We start from the raw sequence: 17,288 nt of genomic DNA on the forward strand, positions 1-17,288 counted from the left end.
AGAGAAGGGGGGGTCTATTTTTCAACCTTTCTCTCAGGGTGGCGGTCAATTGAAGGTGGCGTTCAAATAGAGGTGGCTTTCAATTAGAGGTTTTACGGAATGTGGAAATGAGATTACAAGATCTTAAAAGCTCAAAAACGAACAGTTAAGTACCGCCATCATGAAATCGCCGTAGATTGAAATCAGTTTCTTTCTCAGGCGTAGTCATTACATTTGGTTATCGTTTCATCACATGATGTTCTCACGTGAATTGAAAGGCCAATAAAAGGATCATTATAAAACTTCTCGTAGCACTAGTTTATGACAAACACTTCGAGTTTTACCGAAGAGCTCTTACCAAATATAGATGCTCGTTACTTTACAGTTTTGTTTCGGCTTGGTCTAATTGTCTAATCGTAATCTGATAATGTGACCCATACTTCCTGTCAAACAGCGCAAATAATTTCTGCAGCATTTTTTGATTATCACAAACGACCAACAGGCTTGTCATGTTTATCAGACAATGATATGTACTCTTTCGAGCTAAGGATAAAAAATAAACAGATTTTCACAGTAGGTTATAAGATATCAGTGCTGAAAGTGACAGCATAACAATGACAATGAAATAGACGCGTAAGAACAATAGACATGGTTTTATTGAATGCTTGAAGTATATTTGCGAAAATATTTCGAGGAATGAGGTTGCATGAAAGTGTAAACAGAAGCCATCTTGTACAACTACGCCCCATTTGAACCGTTTTGGAAAGATATTTTAATCTACGGCTGTCTCGTGATGGTGGTCATTAACTGTTCATTTTTGGGCTTTTAAGAGCTTGTAATCACATTTCCACATATTTTGCCCCTACAACACAGCAGAGTAAGACATAGTGAATCTTTTGATACCAAATAACTGTAATGTGATTTTTGTTGCAAGTCAACCTTTAAGCACCTCCAATTTTAATATACTTCCGTCACTGCCAGCGTAAAAGTCATCAATACCGACTGGCTATCACACAGCCGATAGCAGACTGTGTATATAACAGTGCAACTCTAACAAAAGCCAATAAATCAGACTATATAAAATACAGCCGATAGCAGACTGTATATACAGCACACTTCTTTAAGTCAAGCTGTCTAAGTTACAAAAAAGTATGTGTTGTACTTGAATAAATTTATTGTGATATCTTAGTATGCCTCACCATACTAGTCAAGTTTCGACTGCCTCTCTAATGCAAGTACAATTATTTATATAACCAAGCAGAAGCACACTCGACGTATGATAGGTGACTACGAATAGTTGAAATTTGTCAGTCAAAACGGCAGTTATTTTTTAAAAGAACAAACGCTATTCACAAGTAAATACAAGATATAAAAATTTGGCTACATTTTGTAATGCCTTAGTTAATATGGAAAAAGAGTTAGTAATAAAACAAACATTCAAAAAATATTCTTTCTCTACCTTTGGTTAATTTTCTACTTGTGAGTCCAAAGAAGCGGTTGCCTTATAATCTTTTTAGCGGGCGTATTCTAGCCTGTTCTTATCCTAGTGAGCGCTTTAGTTTCCGGTAACTGTTGGCTTACGTCACAATTTAAATTACTCTGTTGTATATATAAGCTCAGGTTACTCACTGTTATGCATCATCCAACATGGCACTCAATTGCAAGCATTGCAACTTCTCTACCTGCAAGCCATGTGCACTCCACTGTCATGAACGTCCGCATGTTCATTGGTGCACTCTCTGTGACTGCTATTTTGACCAGCATAAGAAACTAGCACCCAAAGACTCCTTCCATCGGAGGTCCATTAGCACTCAGGGAGAGCTGGGCTCCGCGTCCTTACAAACGGCAACCCAAGCCTCGCCTAGTACAAGACCGAAAGCCATACTCCAGGGAGTCCAAGAGGGCGACCAGCACAAAACAAAGCTCCTACTCCTCGCCGATCTATGGAGTTCGTTGTGGCTCGCCCCAAGGTGCCACTTCCGGAAGCTTCTCCACGTTTTACTGACACTGATTCTCTAGGGCTGCTAGACTCGCCAGTGCATATACGGCTGTAGCCTCTGCTCACATCCACCTGGCCCTTTTTAAGGCCACCACTATCTAATAATGAGTTGTTCCTTTGCTTTAGCGGCGGAAAGTCTTTTTTGTAACTTCCACGCCAATTTACTACATATCAATCTAAAAAAATGATCAAACTAGCTGCTACAGCTTGTTGTGTAAATCAACTAAATGAGCAGACTTGTTTGCAAGCTTTTTCTTTCCTTTAACACCTCGGCTTTTCTTGAAAAAAAGAAAGCCAAGCAATTTTCTAGTTATTTTAACCTTAGCTTTTTATAAGCTGATATTCATAGAAAACAATGGTAACTTCATTGCTCACAGTTGACAAACAAATGAGGAACATAGGTTATCCCTAGCTTTGCAAGATTCCATGAGAAGCTAACTCTCAGGAAAGACAAAGATCTGAGTTTGACAAACAGTGTTATATTAAAGACTCGCTAACGCATAGCCTGACCACATATTTTCACCACAATATTTTCATACCTACTTAATAATCCCCTCTTATATATTTCGTACTACTTTGTGTATATTGTTTCTGTCTCTCTTGTACATTTATATTGCTAATAATTTTGACGCTTATAGTTTTGGCTGTAACTAAGCAACCATGTTAGCCGTAACTAAGCAAACATATTAGCCGTAACTAAACAAACATGTTAGCCGTAACTAAGCAAACATGTTAGCGATCATATTACTTATCTTTCTTATACGGTTTTCTATCGGTTCCATTATACAGTACAGCGGAAAATACATATAATGTATATAAGGAGCGCTCTCGCTAGGAAAGCGGAGTAATGGCTACGCCACTAACAGGAACTCCTTCAAATAAATCGAACGAAACCATCTACACTTCTCTTGGATTTTATGCAGCAATTCTTGCACCCTAAATCAGGGGTGGGCAAAGTTTTTTCTCAAAGAGCCAAATTTCAAAGTTTCAAGATTTTTGGGAGCCGCATAATATGTGTATCAGTATAACATTTTATACTGATAATACAAGTTTGGTAGTGGTTGTAATAAAATTTATTTATTAGAATAATTTTACAATAGCATTGAATAATGTTGAAGTGAGCCTAAAGAGCTTTGTATAACAATATAACATTTCATGAAGAGCTACATTATAACATTTCATACTGATAATACAAGTTTGGTAGTGGCATCGTAATTAAATTTATTTATTAAAATACTTTTACAATAACATTGAATAATGTTGAAGTAAGCCTAAAGAGCTTTGTATATCTTAAAGTTTAGTGAGATACATGGAATTTTTTATGGCTGCTCATTATCTTTTGGTAGTCTGGCTTTCTACTGCAGCATGCTATTCTTAGGAGCTGGCACAAGTGATCTTGGGTCAGAGTGGATCTCAACCTGCTCTTAATATTATTCATGTATGAAAATGCTGATTCACATATATATGTGGCAGCAAATACAGTGTACAATCATCTTCCTAGTTGAGCAAGCTGTGGATATCCAGCCTTTGTTGAAGCTTTCAAGTAGAACCCCTCCTCAATTTCATCTATATCTGTACCTTTGAGGTTACACAACTCCAGTTGCAGAGATGAGACATCAACACTTTTCAATGGTAACTGAGTAACCCACTTTCCAATAGGTTTTGCCTTTTAAGGTGCTTTTATGAGTTGTATGATATGTTTCAAAGATTGAAACTGACTAAATCGATTGCTAAACTCTTGTTGCAGCTTTTCTATAAAGTGAGTGTACTCAGCTGTACAAGAGGCCATTTCTTCATCGTCATCTAAAAATAATTTTAGAGTAGGAAAGTGAAGTATATCACCTTGCACATCTATCAGAAATAACTCCAACTTATGGGAGAAGGCTTGAACAGCTGGTAGTGTATTAATGATAGTCTCATTCTTCCCTTGAAGCTTGAGGTTCAAATCATTCAAATGGACACAGATGTCAACAAGGAAGGCAAGGTCACTCATATCTTTAGAAGAGCTCATCATCTCTTGAGACTGTCTTGCATTCAGGCTTGTGCATGTATTTAAAAATGAAGTTAGCTCCTGACGAATACTCCACAACCTCGACAGAGCATTTCCCTTACTTAGCCATCTAATGTTATTGTATGTTAGTAAATCTTTGCAAGTGGCATCGCTTTCTTTGAGAAACTTCCTTAAGTTTTTGTGTCTGAGAGCTGATTGACTTCTGAGGAAGTTGATCATCTTCATAACCTTACACCTTAGTTGTTGAAAGTGATCATTTAGTTTTCCGCATAAAACAGTTTGGTGGAGGATGCAATGGAATGCTAGCATTGATGGCATATCCTTCTTCAATCTAGCTATGGGCCCTTGGTCTCTTCCAATCGTGGCTGGTGCGCCATCTGTTGTTACAGATATGCATTTGTGGAGAGGTATCTTCATCTTGTCAAGTATTTTAACGAGGGCATCATAGGTAGCCTGACTGGTGGTTTCTCCTTCTAATCCAACCAAAGTAAGAAGCTCCTCCTTCATTTCTTCACCATCAAAGAATCTGCAACACAGGGTATATGACTAAAGCATAATACTATGCTTTATAAAGAACATACTGATGCTTCATAAAGAAGCATGCATGATAAATGTGTGGGTTAGTCACTTAAAAACAAATATCATAAAATAAGTGCAACATTTTCTATTTGTAGTTGTGTTCTCTCTTTACTGTCTTTAAAAATGCACTTGTATGACTTCAGCTTAGTGTGCACACAGTAGCTTACATACCTGTTATGTTCCTGTATGAATAATAACACAATATGGGGTTTATTCACTCTCGTAGTATGTATTGCACTGTTGCCTTCCAGACCTAGTTTATATAACCATTAGCTATGGCTATTTAATAAATAGCTAAACAAAAGCATAACTTGTATTAGAATATTTAGCTATATTAGAATAGATAGCGCAAAGTTAGCTTGATTTAAGCTTTATGATGCCAATCTAACAATACCTTACAAAGACTGCTAATTGAGCTACATCCATTATATCAGTAGATTCATCAATGGGGATTGAAAAGTAATCCGCCTGGTCTATATGGGTTAGCAAAGTCATTCTGAGATGATCATTAATGCTTTCAATTCTACCAGTGGCAGTTTTCCTACAAAGGGGTATTGCCTTGACTTTACCAATCACATCACGCTTACCTGGAAAAGGTGCTTCCATAGCCTCAACCATGCATTCTTTTACAATCTCAAGATGAGAATAGGGAAGCATTGCTTTTGCTAGAATCTTTTCTAGAGAAGCTTTTGTAGCGCGTTTATTAGTAGCTGTGAAAGAAACTAGCATATTTTCTGAAGAATTTAGTGATTTTTGAAGTTTACTTAGCTTTTGATGTTTAGCTAAAGATCCCAGTAGAAATGTTGCAGTAAACTCTCTGTGCTTTGTCGCATGATGTCGTTTGATGCTCGTCTTCTTGTTAGTGGAGATCGTTTCCTGGCACAATAGACATTGCGGTTTGCCATGCCTAAAAATGAATGCATATTCCTGGGTCCACTCATCTTTGAATTCTCTTGTAGATTTGTTTCTACTTCGTTTACTTTGTGAGGCTTCCATTGCAACTCTGGGAATGGTTCGTTTTGTTGAAGATGCCTTTGCTCCTCCCACTGCATTAATTGGCTCAATTGCAATTGACATGTTCAACTAAGGCATTAATGTCACTTATTGTAACATTTCTCCCGGTTATAATATTGCAGTGAAAGTTTCAACTGATGTTAGAATGGTGAAGTGAATTATAATTTCATTTATTGACTGATAGTTTGTAGTAGTCAACCTCCTGTTAACTACACTGTGAAACTACAGTTCCAAAAGAGACAATTATACAATAACTCAGAGCTTGGAATAAAATTAATTCATAAATAAATGCAATGCTTTATAGTAACAAATTGATAACAACCAGGAGAGTACTAACGATAAATTTTTTTATCTATGTTAGGCAGAGAAAAATGTCACAAACTTAAATCATCAGACCAGCAGTTTGAAAAGTATGCTAATCTCTCTACAAGAGGCTTAAATGAAACTAAATTATTGTCTAGCTTTGTAAAAACTGTTACATAACTAAGTAGAGATGAGACCTTAACTATGCTAATCTAAGTGCACTCAGCTATTAATCTGGAATGGTGCTTGCACACAGACAGAGTTTAACAATCACAAATAGACGCTGCTACACTTCCTCCTAAAACTTTCACTGCAAAACGTTAACTTAACTGCAACAGGGCACTAAAAAAAGATAAGTGCACAATAATGCAGAGCTATGAAGATATTAATTATTAAAATAATACAATGTTTTATGGTAACAAAATGGTAACAACCTGTGTAATCAATAATTTTTTCATCTATGTTAGGCAGAAAAATTGTCACAAATTTAAATAGTCAGACCAGCAGTTTGAAAAGTATGCTAACCTCTCCGCAAGAAGGCTTGAGTGAAACTAAATCATTGTCTATCTTTAGAAAAAACTGTAATATTGCTATGTAGTGTTGATACCTTAACTAGGCTAATCTAAGTGTTCACAGCCATCAAGCTGCAGTAGTACTGAAACGCAAAAAAAATTGACGATCGCGGATAAACGCTGCAACCCCTGCCAGGAGCAGCTTTTCTGGTCCAGCGATTGTTGTCAAAACGGATTTCACAACTGAAAATAAAAGTGTTCTTTGGCCTCATCAGAATCTGTCATATTGAGATCGTAGACATTTACGATAGTTAGTTAGCGAGCTAGAAACCTGATAGTAAAAATTTACATCAAAGATTAGATGAACTAATATGGGATTTATAACAAGTTCTCTGATTGGACACATGTTTGTAGTAACCAACTACAATGGCTGCTGCCCTAGATCAAACAAACACATCTGTAGAATGTGGTTACTGCTTGAAACAGAATGAAAACATGAAAATGCCAAAGCTGTTACCTTGTGGACATATACACTGCTCAGGTTGTCTAGATGGTATTCTGGATGCACAAAAGATAGTGGAGTGTCCAGACTGCAAGTGAGTCATTTATGATACTGTAATCAAATATTATCATTAGCAACAACCATTTTAAGTTAGTGTTTCTACTATGTTAGTCTAATCAGGTCGATCTACTAACAAATTAACTAGAGTGTTGGAATATGTTATATTTATACTTATGAATTTGCCTCTAGTGCAGTCAGTAAAGTCATGTTTCATGCTAATGTACCTTTGTGTTACTGGCTGGAAAAGTCAGCAGGGTCAGCAGCATGAACCAGAACTTCAATGACTCTAGTAGACAAAAACATCCAAATAAGGTGTTAGTTAACCTATTCTAATACTCTAGTTGTTTCTCAGTATATCTATATGTCTCTTATTTGATAAGAGCTATACAGCATAACAAGAGGCAAGTTTTTAGAAGCATTCTTAGACAGTGTGTGGTGATAGTATTTTGGTATTCATTAATGGCACAAGAACCCTGGCAGTCTTAATTGCTGTGAGAAATCATCACATGACCCAATAAAGAACAGAGAACAAGTATTTACGCAACTAGCTGCATTACCCGCCTACAGGAACAGATTCATGCGCAGCATAAGGTTTATTGAGAGTTGTCTTTCATACTGTATAACAACTCCAAATATGCAGTCTACTGAAATTGTTGCCCTGATGTATTATTATGTAAATTGTCTACTGAAATTGTTGCCCTAAATTTGCATACACATATTACATGTAAATTATGTTGGAGAGAATAATGGAAATCTGCAATGTGTTCTACAGCTAGATGCGTGTAAAATCTAGTAAATATTCTAGATTCATGTGTCTAGATTCATGTGTTCGTCCATACTCGTCTATATTTGCGGTTGACAATTGCGCACTTCTGCCGCCGAGCCCCCGCCTTGGCTGACCAGTCTTTACCCGCCGAGCAGTTGACAATCGCGCTCTTGCACTCGCCTCGCAATCAATCGCTTCGCACTCGCAATCAATCGGCCCGCACCCGTCTCGCAATCAATCGCCTTGCAATCAATCACCTTGCACTCACCTTGCAATTGATCGCCTCGCACTCACAACCAATCGCCTCGCACTCGCAATCAATCTCCTCACACTCGCCAACTCATTCATCCGGAAAGCCACACCTGGATACTCTCGCTGCACTCGGGGCGAAAAAGGTCTCCCGCGCATCACCGAGTGACGCCACGGCCCCAAACCGCTAGCCGCATTACCCGTTCACAGGAACAGATTCATGTACAGCAATAGGTTTATTGAGAGTTGTCTTTCATACTGTAAAACAACTCCAAATATGCAGTCTACTAAAATTTGTTGCCCCGATCACACTATGCATACACATATGCAGTCATATATGTCAATAATGTTGGGAAAACAAAGGAAATCTGCAATACATTTTACAGCTAGTCTACAATGCATCAGTCTCAAACCACTCCAATAGGCATTGCCATGTTTGTGTAAAGAGAACTGATAATGAAATTGACATTGCCAGGCAAACTGAAGCTCTTTAAACTGGCAGTATTGAAAAGTTATGCATTTTCTAAAAAATTATACAAAATATTTTGCTATCGCCAGCATTTATTGAATGGAGACTACATGCTTAAAACACTAATCATAGCCCACCAGTTTTTCGTCTATAGCCTGTGTTTTGACATGGTATATACAAACAGTAATGAGGTCCTGTCGATAAAATTTATATGTATAACAGCACAGACAGTATGATGTCAAGGCAGATACAGCATTAGCACTTTACAATAATAAAACATAACGCCAACATTTATAGCCTTTTTATGAGATACAATAAGGATAACGAATGCATGAAAATATATATATACTGAAAAATATGTTAGAAAATGCTGCATGTAGTATAGCAGAACATGAAGAACATAACATGACATAACAATAACACGATGTTAGTTCAACGCAATACTTGCGGATAGACAACATCTTTTGTTCTTCTGTCGGGTGTATGAACAAACAGTTTTCGGCTTGTGCCTACTTTTTAGCAGGCGACGTACAGCTGGTCATGGCTAAAGCAGGGTGACAGTAATTCGATACCAGCTGCTCTCTTTCTTTTCACCATCGCCTATCGCAACCCTTGGAGTACTCGTGCAAGTTCTGCAGTAGTAATTTACAGTAGGCCTACTCGCAGCTGGAAAAAAAATTAGTAATTCAGCTGCTGAAGGAAATGAACTTGTCCAACTATCGCAAACAGTAGCAAACCCAATGTTATTAAGTAGTTGAGGTGTGGCGATTCATAGGCAATACGACATTGAATAAAACGTACTAACCTTTTCAATGTAGAAATTTAGTAGGTAAAACGCAGTAGCGGTACCCGTGCAAGTTCTGTAGTAGCTGTAGTTCTGTAGTACTCGTAGCTGGAAAAAAGCAAAAGTAACTCAGTAGGAAATAAACATGTTTACTATCACAAACAGTGGCAAATCCAACGTTTTCAACCCTTTCACCAAAGTAGACTCTTTTATGCATTTTCTATGGTCGACCTCGGCAGACACAATTTTGCGACTTTCCCAGCAATTGCTAGTAACTGAATTTTATTATTCGTTGATAACATAACCAACGATCTTTAGGACTTTTATGATAGTGACAGTGTTGTCCTAAGATTTCTTTACAAAGTTAGCCTAAAGTTTAATATTTTAATCTTTGTTTGGAGATATCCAACTTAAAACGAACATTTTTGTGTAAGTTCATCAAAGACGTCCAAATTAGAAAACAAATAACTACTTATGTTGATGACATTATAGCCGATTCAGCTTTTTGCGATTACACAGATAATTAAAATAGCAGCACTGACTCTGATGGCAATGAAAGTAATGGTTTTGTAAGAATAAGGAACATTGTAGAGGATCGTTTTGCTTTGTAGCTTCGCATCGTTTTATTAATGCACAAAGGATAAATACAACAAAATTTTTGTTTAGCAGTGCTAGTTAAAATGTTGGCAAAATAAAATATATAACCAAAACAAAAGTTCTAGATGGAGTTTAAAATTGAAAAAATAATGTATACATATTAAGCAATATCGGCAAAATGGCTGGCAATAGGCCGATAGCCAAATTTGTACATGGACGCAAGTGAAAGGGTTATTTAGTGGAAATGTGACAATCCATAGACAATACAACATTGAATAAGAAGTACTTACCTTTTTTATGTAGAAATTAGTAGGTGAGAACTGTGTTTTTTCCAGTGACCGCAAGAAACCAACGTTCGCGTGACCTTCTCGGTACACGTTGGCAGTAAATACTAATCGCATGTAAATTACTATTCATTAATTTTATTTAACGATTAGTACATTTGTATAGCTGTATAGGCACCTTTTTATAGGCCGCAAAACTCAGGACGGTGCTTTTTAACACGGCAACAACTTTGCTGTTTCAAATGCACCAGTGTCGTTGGGGTACCGTAAAGAGGCGCGCGCTAACCAGATATGACTTGATTTTGTGTAAAAACGATGAATAGGTTATGTATAGAGGCGTGTACTAATCGGAGATTCCCGTTAATGCGCCCTACACACCTAGTAGCGGCTAATAGTCCGAAAATTACGGTACTCTATAAGGCGGACACACAGACAACGAGTGCCGTTTATATAGTAGATAACTCTGGAATTGTAGTGGGTGAATGATTGGTGCAAATAGTAGCATGCTAGGTGGAGAAGCCAAAAGTTGTGGGATAAAATGCTGTAAAACGCAAACTTTTTTCCCAAATTCGAGTCTTGCCTTTAGAAAGACGAACGGACACGGCTCTCATTATAATAAAAATTATCAGTATAGATTATCAGTAAAGATACAGAAGAAACTTCGTGAACATTTCAAGATGTTTGAATATGCTCAACCTTCAAATTTATTTCGTTTTACAGCATCAAAATGCACCTTAAGTCTGATATAAAACATTACTCTGTGTCAGTTCTGTCTTCTGACAACATCACACTCTGACTTTTAGGCAGGTTCTGAATGTACCAATTCATAGTCTATCAGACGCTCAGATAGGTACCCAGAATCCTCAGTACTTCTGTGACGTGTGTGAGAAGCCAGCTACTATATATTGCTCTGAAGCGGAGTGCAAGAAGAAATACTGTCCAGAACATAAAAAGGTGAGTTATACCAATGATCTAAACTCCCCTGCAAGATTGATCACAGCCATCATGTGGGCAAGGTTTGTTGATCGAGCTCTGTTGGGATTGTGCTAGCCTGGGTTTCGGGGCTAACACAATTCTCACAGGGCGGCCGCGTTGCCTTGTTAGGTTTTTGGGAAAATACGACTCGCTGTTATCGTGTCATGAGCTCTTTCAGTCAGTAGACCCACGGCGATTCACTGAATAAGCCGATAACAAACCTTGAATTTCTAGAGTGTAGGAGGTAATACCTAATCAGAAAAATGGATCCATGGAAAATGAAACATTTCAAATTACCTATTTTTACCAATTTTAAGATTGGTAGGGATCTTAGTATATGCTTAAAGTTAAATATAACTTACCCGAAATCACCCGAACACCGGCCTTTTTTCCCTAGTTTTTGATTAATATTTTGCCACCCCTACTATAAAATTACAAAGTCTGTCATCGTTGTCACATTGTTTGACCGGTAGATACAAAAAGCCGAAAGCACTGAATGACCGAACAGACCGAATATGTTTGGCAGTTGCCCTATCATGTGACTATTTAAGAATAAGGGTGCGCAACTCAAACTTCCGTAAATAAAAAGCTCAATGAATTGCTTAGAAACATATTAGGGACTGTTGTTTATTTTCGCGCCAGTAAAGCACACTGTGAATAAAAATATTACATATTCACGCGAGGTATTTTTGCTGTCGCTAATCTAGTCAGTACTTGCCTTACCTTTGACCGATAAAAAGGAAATGCCTTGTAGAAGCAAAAGGTAAGTGTTTCATCTGTTCAGTACATAGTATTGTTAACCATTGGTGAACTAGTAGCTAAATAACTAGCCAAAATTGTTTCTTTATTCAATTGGCAATGAATATATTTATTTCTATATAATTATAGTAATATTTATTATAATTATATGAAACATGCAATCAATATTATTTATAGATAATAATTGTAACAATAATGATAATAATAATTTAATTCTAAAATAATAGTTGAAATTAAAAAAAAATTATATTATGTATTAATTTTAATTAAACTTGAATAACTTGAAACTTAAATGAAACTTGAATTAAACCTAAACTTCCACAAATGAGAGGGCAACTTCCAAAAATATTCGGTCTGTTCGGTCATTCAACGCGTTCGGCTTTTTGTATCTACCGTTGTTCGACCTGGCCAAGAAGATGGAACAGAAGGCAAAGCTGTGCAGTGTAGTTCATACTCGAAATCTAAATCTGAAACCTAATTTGGGCCTTCACAATGGCGACTATTAATATCATGAATGCTTGTGAATGGCAACTGACTGATCATAACTATGACAATATTTGGCAACTATATTTATTTGACAACAAAACAAAACCAACAGATCATTAAATAACCACCATTGTTCATAATATTCGTAAATTTACAAGGGGCTTTATTCAGCATATTTTTTTGTTCTGGTTCCATTTTCGGGTTCATCCCAACAGAGCTCGATCAACAAATCCCACCCACATGATGGCCGTGACCAATCCTGTGGGGGTTTATATCATTGGTTAAACTTGCAGGTCAACCAAGCTTGGATGAAAGGCTATAGTTGTCTCTGTAGAGCAAACCACCATCTTAATGATGGAATACACTAAATATGGTGGCTCATTTTTTGTATTTGCAGCACCATGATGCTTTACTATCTAAACACAAGTTTATCAGCATTGCTGAGTTTAGTCTACGAAGCAAACAGGAAGAGAAGAGAACATGTTCAGTACACGAAGGACAAGTCTTATCCTTTGGTTGTCGAAGGTGTTCAGATATTCTTTGTGAAGACTGCATTGATGAAGAAGGTGCCTGTTCAGGTGAGTGACCATCATACGTGTCTCATAATATTCACAACTACATGTATCAATCAATTTTCTGCTTTACCAAGTTTATATGTTACAATGTGTGAGCCTAAATTGATACATACTGAAAACTCACACCCAGTTTGTTTGGCCTTTTCACATAAATACTTTGGACGAAGTTTTAGTTGATGACTCCAAATAAGGTCATTCATACGCTGCTGATGATGTGGCCTGAATGGGAGATAATAAGACCGATACTGCCATTCATTCTACCAACCGGTCATTTTTGATGTGCCAATTCTATCACATGCATTCTACCTATGCATGCCTCAGAACTAACTACAGGCCCTTTTGTAGGTTCGTGGCATCGCCCAGTTCATCTGAGAAAGCTTCATGGAGAAGTAAAAGAAAAGATAGAATTACTAAAAACAAAGGTTGAGGAGAGGAAAGACGTTTTATTATTCCTCAGCAAGGAGAGCGATCGTGTTCTGACAGAATATGGTGAAGAGACAGAAAAAATGGTTAAACTTATACATAACACTAGGGACGATCAGGTAAAGAAATTATATAAATGTTTTGTAGCACTAGTGATGAGCTGGTGATTACTTCAACAGCAATGCTGAAACGGTTGATGTTGTTTGTATAAGGCTTTAGTGGATTTACTAAAATGAAAGATTTTTTTTCTCTAGGACCACAGCCTGACTTGTGATCAATAAACAGAACTGCTATTTGACTGAAAAAAAGAAAACTTTCAAACTGCACCTTAGTGTAGCTTTTCCACTAAACAGCATTATTATTTTATCATATGTGTCAGAAAGTCAAATCAAAGTCAAAGGGGAGTATGCAAACCGAATTGTACTTTAGTGTACATGTAGTCAGACATTATTTAGCACTTTAAATCCAATACATGATAAAGGTAGTGTATTAAACTCCCTATTAGTACTTGAGTATTCAATCATTCACTTTTGTTTGTAGTTAAAAGAGATCAATGCTCAGTATGAGAGCTTAGAGAAAAAGTTCAATGAAAAAAGACAAGAGATGGAGGATAACATTGTTCACTTTAAAGATGATGTTGTCGAGTCGGAGTTGTCCCACTTGAACACTATACTACAGAGAATGCTTGCCAGTCTGAAACAGGATCATCTGGTATGTATTGAATGAATCAAGGCTATTCTGGTATTGTGAGTAGTTAGTATGGTTCAGAAAGCATTTAGTTCTTTTCTTGTACACAGGTGGATGTCATACGAAATAGTAAGCAGGCAGAGTCGCAGTTAAACAATGGGCTTGCAAAGGAGTTACCTGCTCTACGCATAACAGAAGCTACTGGACTGACTATCAAAGGTTATTTAATAGTGGTCTCTATTGGTTAGTTTGTATTGGTAAGTCTGTATTTGTAGATCTGTAGTTAGGGACAGGTTTGCGTCAGTTGCCATAGAAAAACACGTGTTATCTCAGCCATATACATCTGCAAAAATGATTCACTATGTTTCTATTTGTCTATGGCATTGAAAATGTAAGTAAGTTTAGGTAATATGCGAATAGATTGCAAGGAACTAGACCAGGTGAAAAAAGGTGCATTAAACTCCTAAATACTAAAATATTGTGGCAGGTTTTAATATAAATGGATTGGTATAGTGGTACTGTCATAGTAATAGTTATGTTGATTTAGAGGTACTGTCATAGTAATAGTTATGTTGATATAGAGGTACTGGTCATAGTAATAGTTATGTTGATATAGATGTACTGTCATAGTAATAGTTATGTTGATATAGAGGTACTGTCATAGTAATAGTTATGTTGATATAGAGCTAATGGTCATAGTAATATTTATGTTGATATAGATGTACTGACATAGTAATAGTTATGATGATATAGAGGTACTGTCATAGTAATAGTTATGTTGATATAGAGGTACTGTCATAGTAATAGTTATGTTAATATAGATGTACTGTCATAGTAATAGTTATGTTGATATAGATGTACTGTCATAGTAATAGTTATGTGGATATAGATGTACTGTCATAGTAATAGTTATGTTGATATAGAGGTACTGTCATAGTAATAGTTATGTGGATATAGATGTACTGTCATAGTAATAGTTATGTTGATATAGAGCTATTAGCATAGTAATAGTTATGTAGGTATAGAGTTACTGTCATATTAATAGTTATGTTGATATAGAGGTACGGTCATAGTAATAGTTATGTTGATATAGAGGCACTGTCATAGTAATAGTTATGTTGATATAGAGGTACTGTCATAGTAATAGTTATGTTGATATAGAGGTGCTATCATAGCAATAGTTATGGTGATATAGACGTACTGTCATTTTAATAATTATGAAAGTATAGAGTCTGATTGGATTATGTATTTATGTCATTCTGCCAATTAATTGCTAGCAATTATTGACTTTAGAAAGTCAATTGGCGATCAACGCGGAAGTCACAAAGATTATGTATGACGTCCTGATTGGTCAATTGTCTGATAGCGAGCCAGATCTGGTAAGTTTCAACACTGTTTGCTTATACCCAAATAACGCTACATTTTTACATCACTCACTTTCTTCTGCTTTTAGTTTTAGAGTTCAGTCTTGTGGTCTACATCATGCCTTCTTTTGATTATTATTTCTCTGTTGCTAGTTTATATTTGGTTACAGGAAACCAGAAATAAGTCCAAAGTTCCTGAGAAGGAAGGAGAGTCTACATTGGTGATGCAACAAATGGATAATTTAAAACCTGATGAGGAAGAAGAGGAGACAGTGGTAAAGTGGTTTGAACAAATTTATTATGAGTTTATGAAGATTATACATGCTAAAGACCTCACTTCAAAGATACTAGGTGGGTTACAATACCATACAATATATGTTATCATAACTGTAGAACAATTGTATTGCAGAACAATAGCATCAGTTCGGAACAATCAGATGAAATGCATGCATTTGGGTTTAGAATAAGTATTGTGGAATTTATTCTGTATATAACAAACATATTGTTATCCACTTCATACTAAACTATTGTAGAGCAGCTTGAGGGAACACTAACTGAATCAACGCATCCAGATAATGACCAGCTTATAATAGTCACAGTAAAATCATACATACCTGGTGTAGCTGAGCGTATGATGGATGCATTGCTTGAGCTGTTTTATGATGTCACTAAATCAGTTTACTCTCACTCCATCAAGGTAAGCTCTATTGCTGTAACTTATCATATAGCCGTCAGTAGACTAATTTGAATTCACATTTGCGAAGTCGCAGCACCCTGACAGACCGCTTTGCTTTTTTAGTCGCAACAAATAAGTTGGCTGCGATGATTGATACCAACATATTTTCTAATATAATTGTTACTCTTGCAGTTGAACTATGATGGAGACAAACAAGAATTAGCTAAGGCTTTAGTAGATCAGCTACAAGACCCTCGATATGGTTTCATCGCTCGTCTCTCTACTAATGATGAGATCAGGATTATCGGGTCACCAGCTAACAAAGATAAAGATGTTCTATTCATGGAACGGCTAGTTCATATCATTTGTCATTATTTTATCCTGATACAATGTTGAAAACTTTAACAAAAAGTCACTTGCCAGGCTAAAGGAATTCTAAATACTAGAAATTCCACTGTCATACAGCCCACGACCAAAGTGATATTGGAAAAAAGAAAGGGTACTGATGGTTGAGAAATGCAATATTAGCAGTCAATAGGATAAATGCAATGGTAGCTGTAATGTATCGGGTGTTATTATATACAACAAATAGCAATAATGAAAGGAAAAGAATATATGTTTATATCTCTCCTCCTTCAAAAAAAGAAATGCAATATTGGCCAATATTAGAAGTAAAATGCACTGATATTATTAGAATAACCAATATTATTTGTATAGTAATAATAAAAAACCAATGCACAATTTTGTTTACATTTCAAAACGGCATAGCTAACAATATCACGAAGTTGTGATATTTATATAGATTTTTAGAAAATCTGTACTATGTAGTCATTGTCCTGTAGTCATCCAAACTTATAATTAATTATTGCAATAATCTCATTAGAACCGTTGGAAAAAATATCATCGTCATGCCTTTACTTACACTGCGTTAGATTTTTAGAAAGTCTGTACTACGTAGTCATTGTTCTGTAGTCATCCAAACTTACAATTAATTATTGTAATAATCTCATAAGAAACGTTAAAAAATATCATCGTCATTTGCTTTACTTATACTGCGTTGGACATCAGTTAGAATGGGAAAGTATTCAAATGTGTCGGCAAATGAAAATGAAAAAATTGAAATCGGCAAAAATGAAACGATTTCTGTACTCCTATGTTAATTGCCAAAACTTTCGGCAATTTGACAATGCTATAGACTGGTGAAAAGTGCACAATATTTTTTTCGTGAAATGCGC

The 17,288-nt window shown here is 36.3% G+C and overlaps 2 protein-coding genes across 3 annotated transcripts in view; both read left to right on the forward strand.

The window, feature by feature from the left end:
- Positions 1–17,288, forward strand: part of LOC137388890 (uncharacterized) — a 193,055-nt gene that overhangs the window by 140,095 nt on the left and 35,672 nt on the right. The window lies entirely within an intron of this gene.
- On the forward strand, positions 6,824–16,449 carry LOC137387100 (transcription intermediary factor 1-beta-like). Its single transcript, XM_068073401.1, has 10 exons — positions 6,824–6,993; positions 10,912–11,062; positions 12,726–12,906; positions 13,249–13,445; positions 13,867–14,037; positions 14,124–14,232; positions 15,307–15,392; positions 15,548–15,728; positions 15,911–16,074; positions 16,246–16,449. Exons 1-10 carry the CDS (start codon positions 6,824–6,826, stop codon positions 16,447–16,449), a joined length of 1,614 nt encoding a protein of 537 aa, XP_067929502.1.

Source organism: Watersipora subatra, chromosome 2, assembly GCF_963576615.1.
Source record: "Watersipora subatra chromosome 2, tzWatSuba1.1, whole genome shotgun sequence".
Classification (NCBI taxonomy): Eukaryota; Metazoa; Bryozoa; class Gymnolaemata; order Cheilostomatida; family Watersiporidae; genus Watersipora; species Watersipora subatra.

Coding starts and splice junctions, on each gene's coding strand:
- LOC137387100 (XM_068073401.1), top strand. CDS start 6,824: ATGGCTGCTGCCCTAGATCAAACAAACACATCTGTAGAATGTGGTTAC. Junction 13,446..13,866: donor ATAACACTAGGGACGATCAG/GTAAAGAAATTA, acceptor TTTTGTTTGTAG/TTAAAAGAGATCAATGCTCA. Junction 16,075..16,245: donor TTTACTCTCACTCCATCAAG/GTAAGCTCTATT, acceptor TTACTCTTGCAG/TTGAACTATGATGGAGACAA.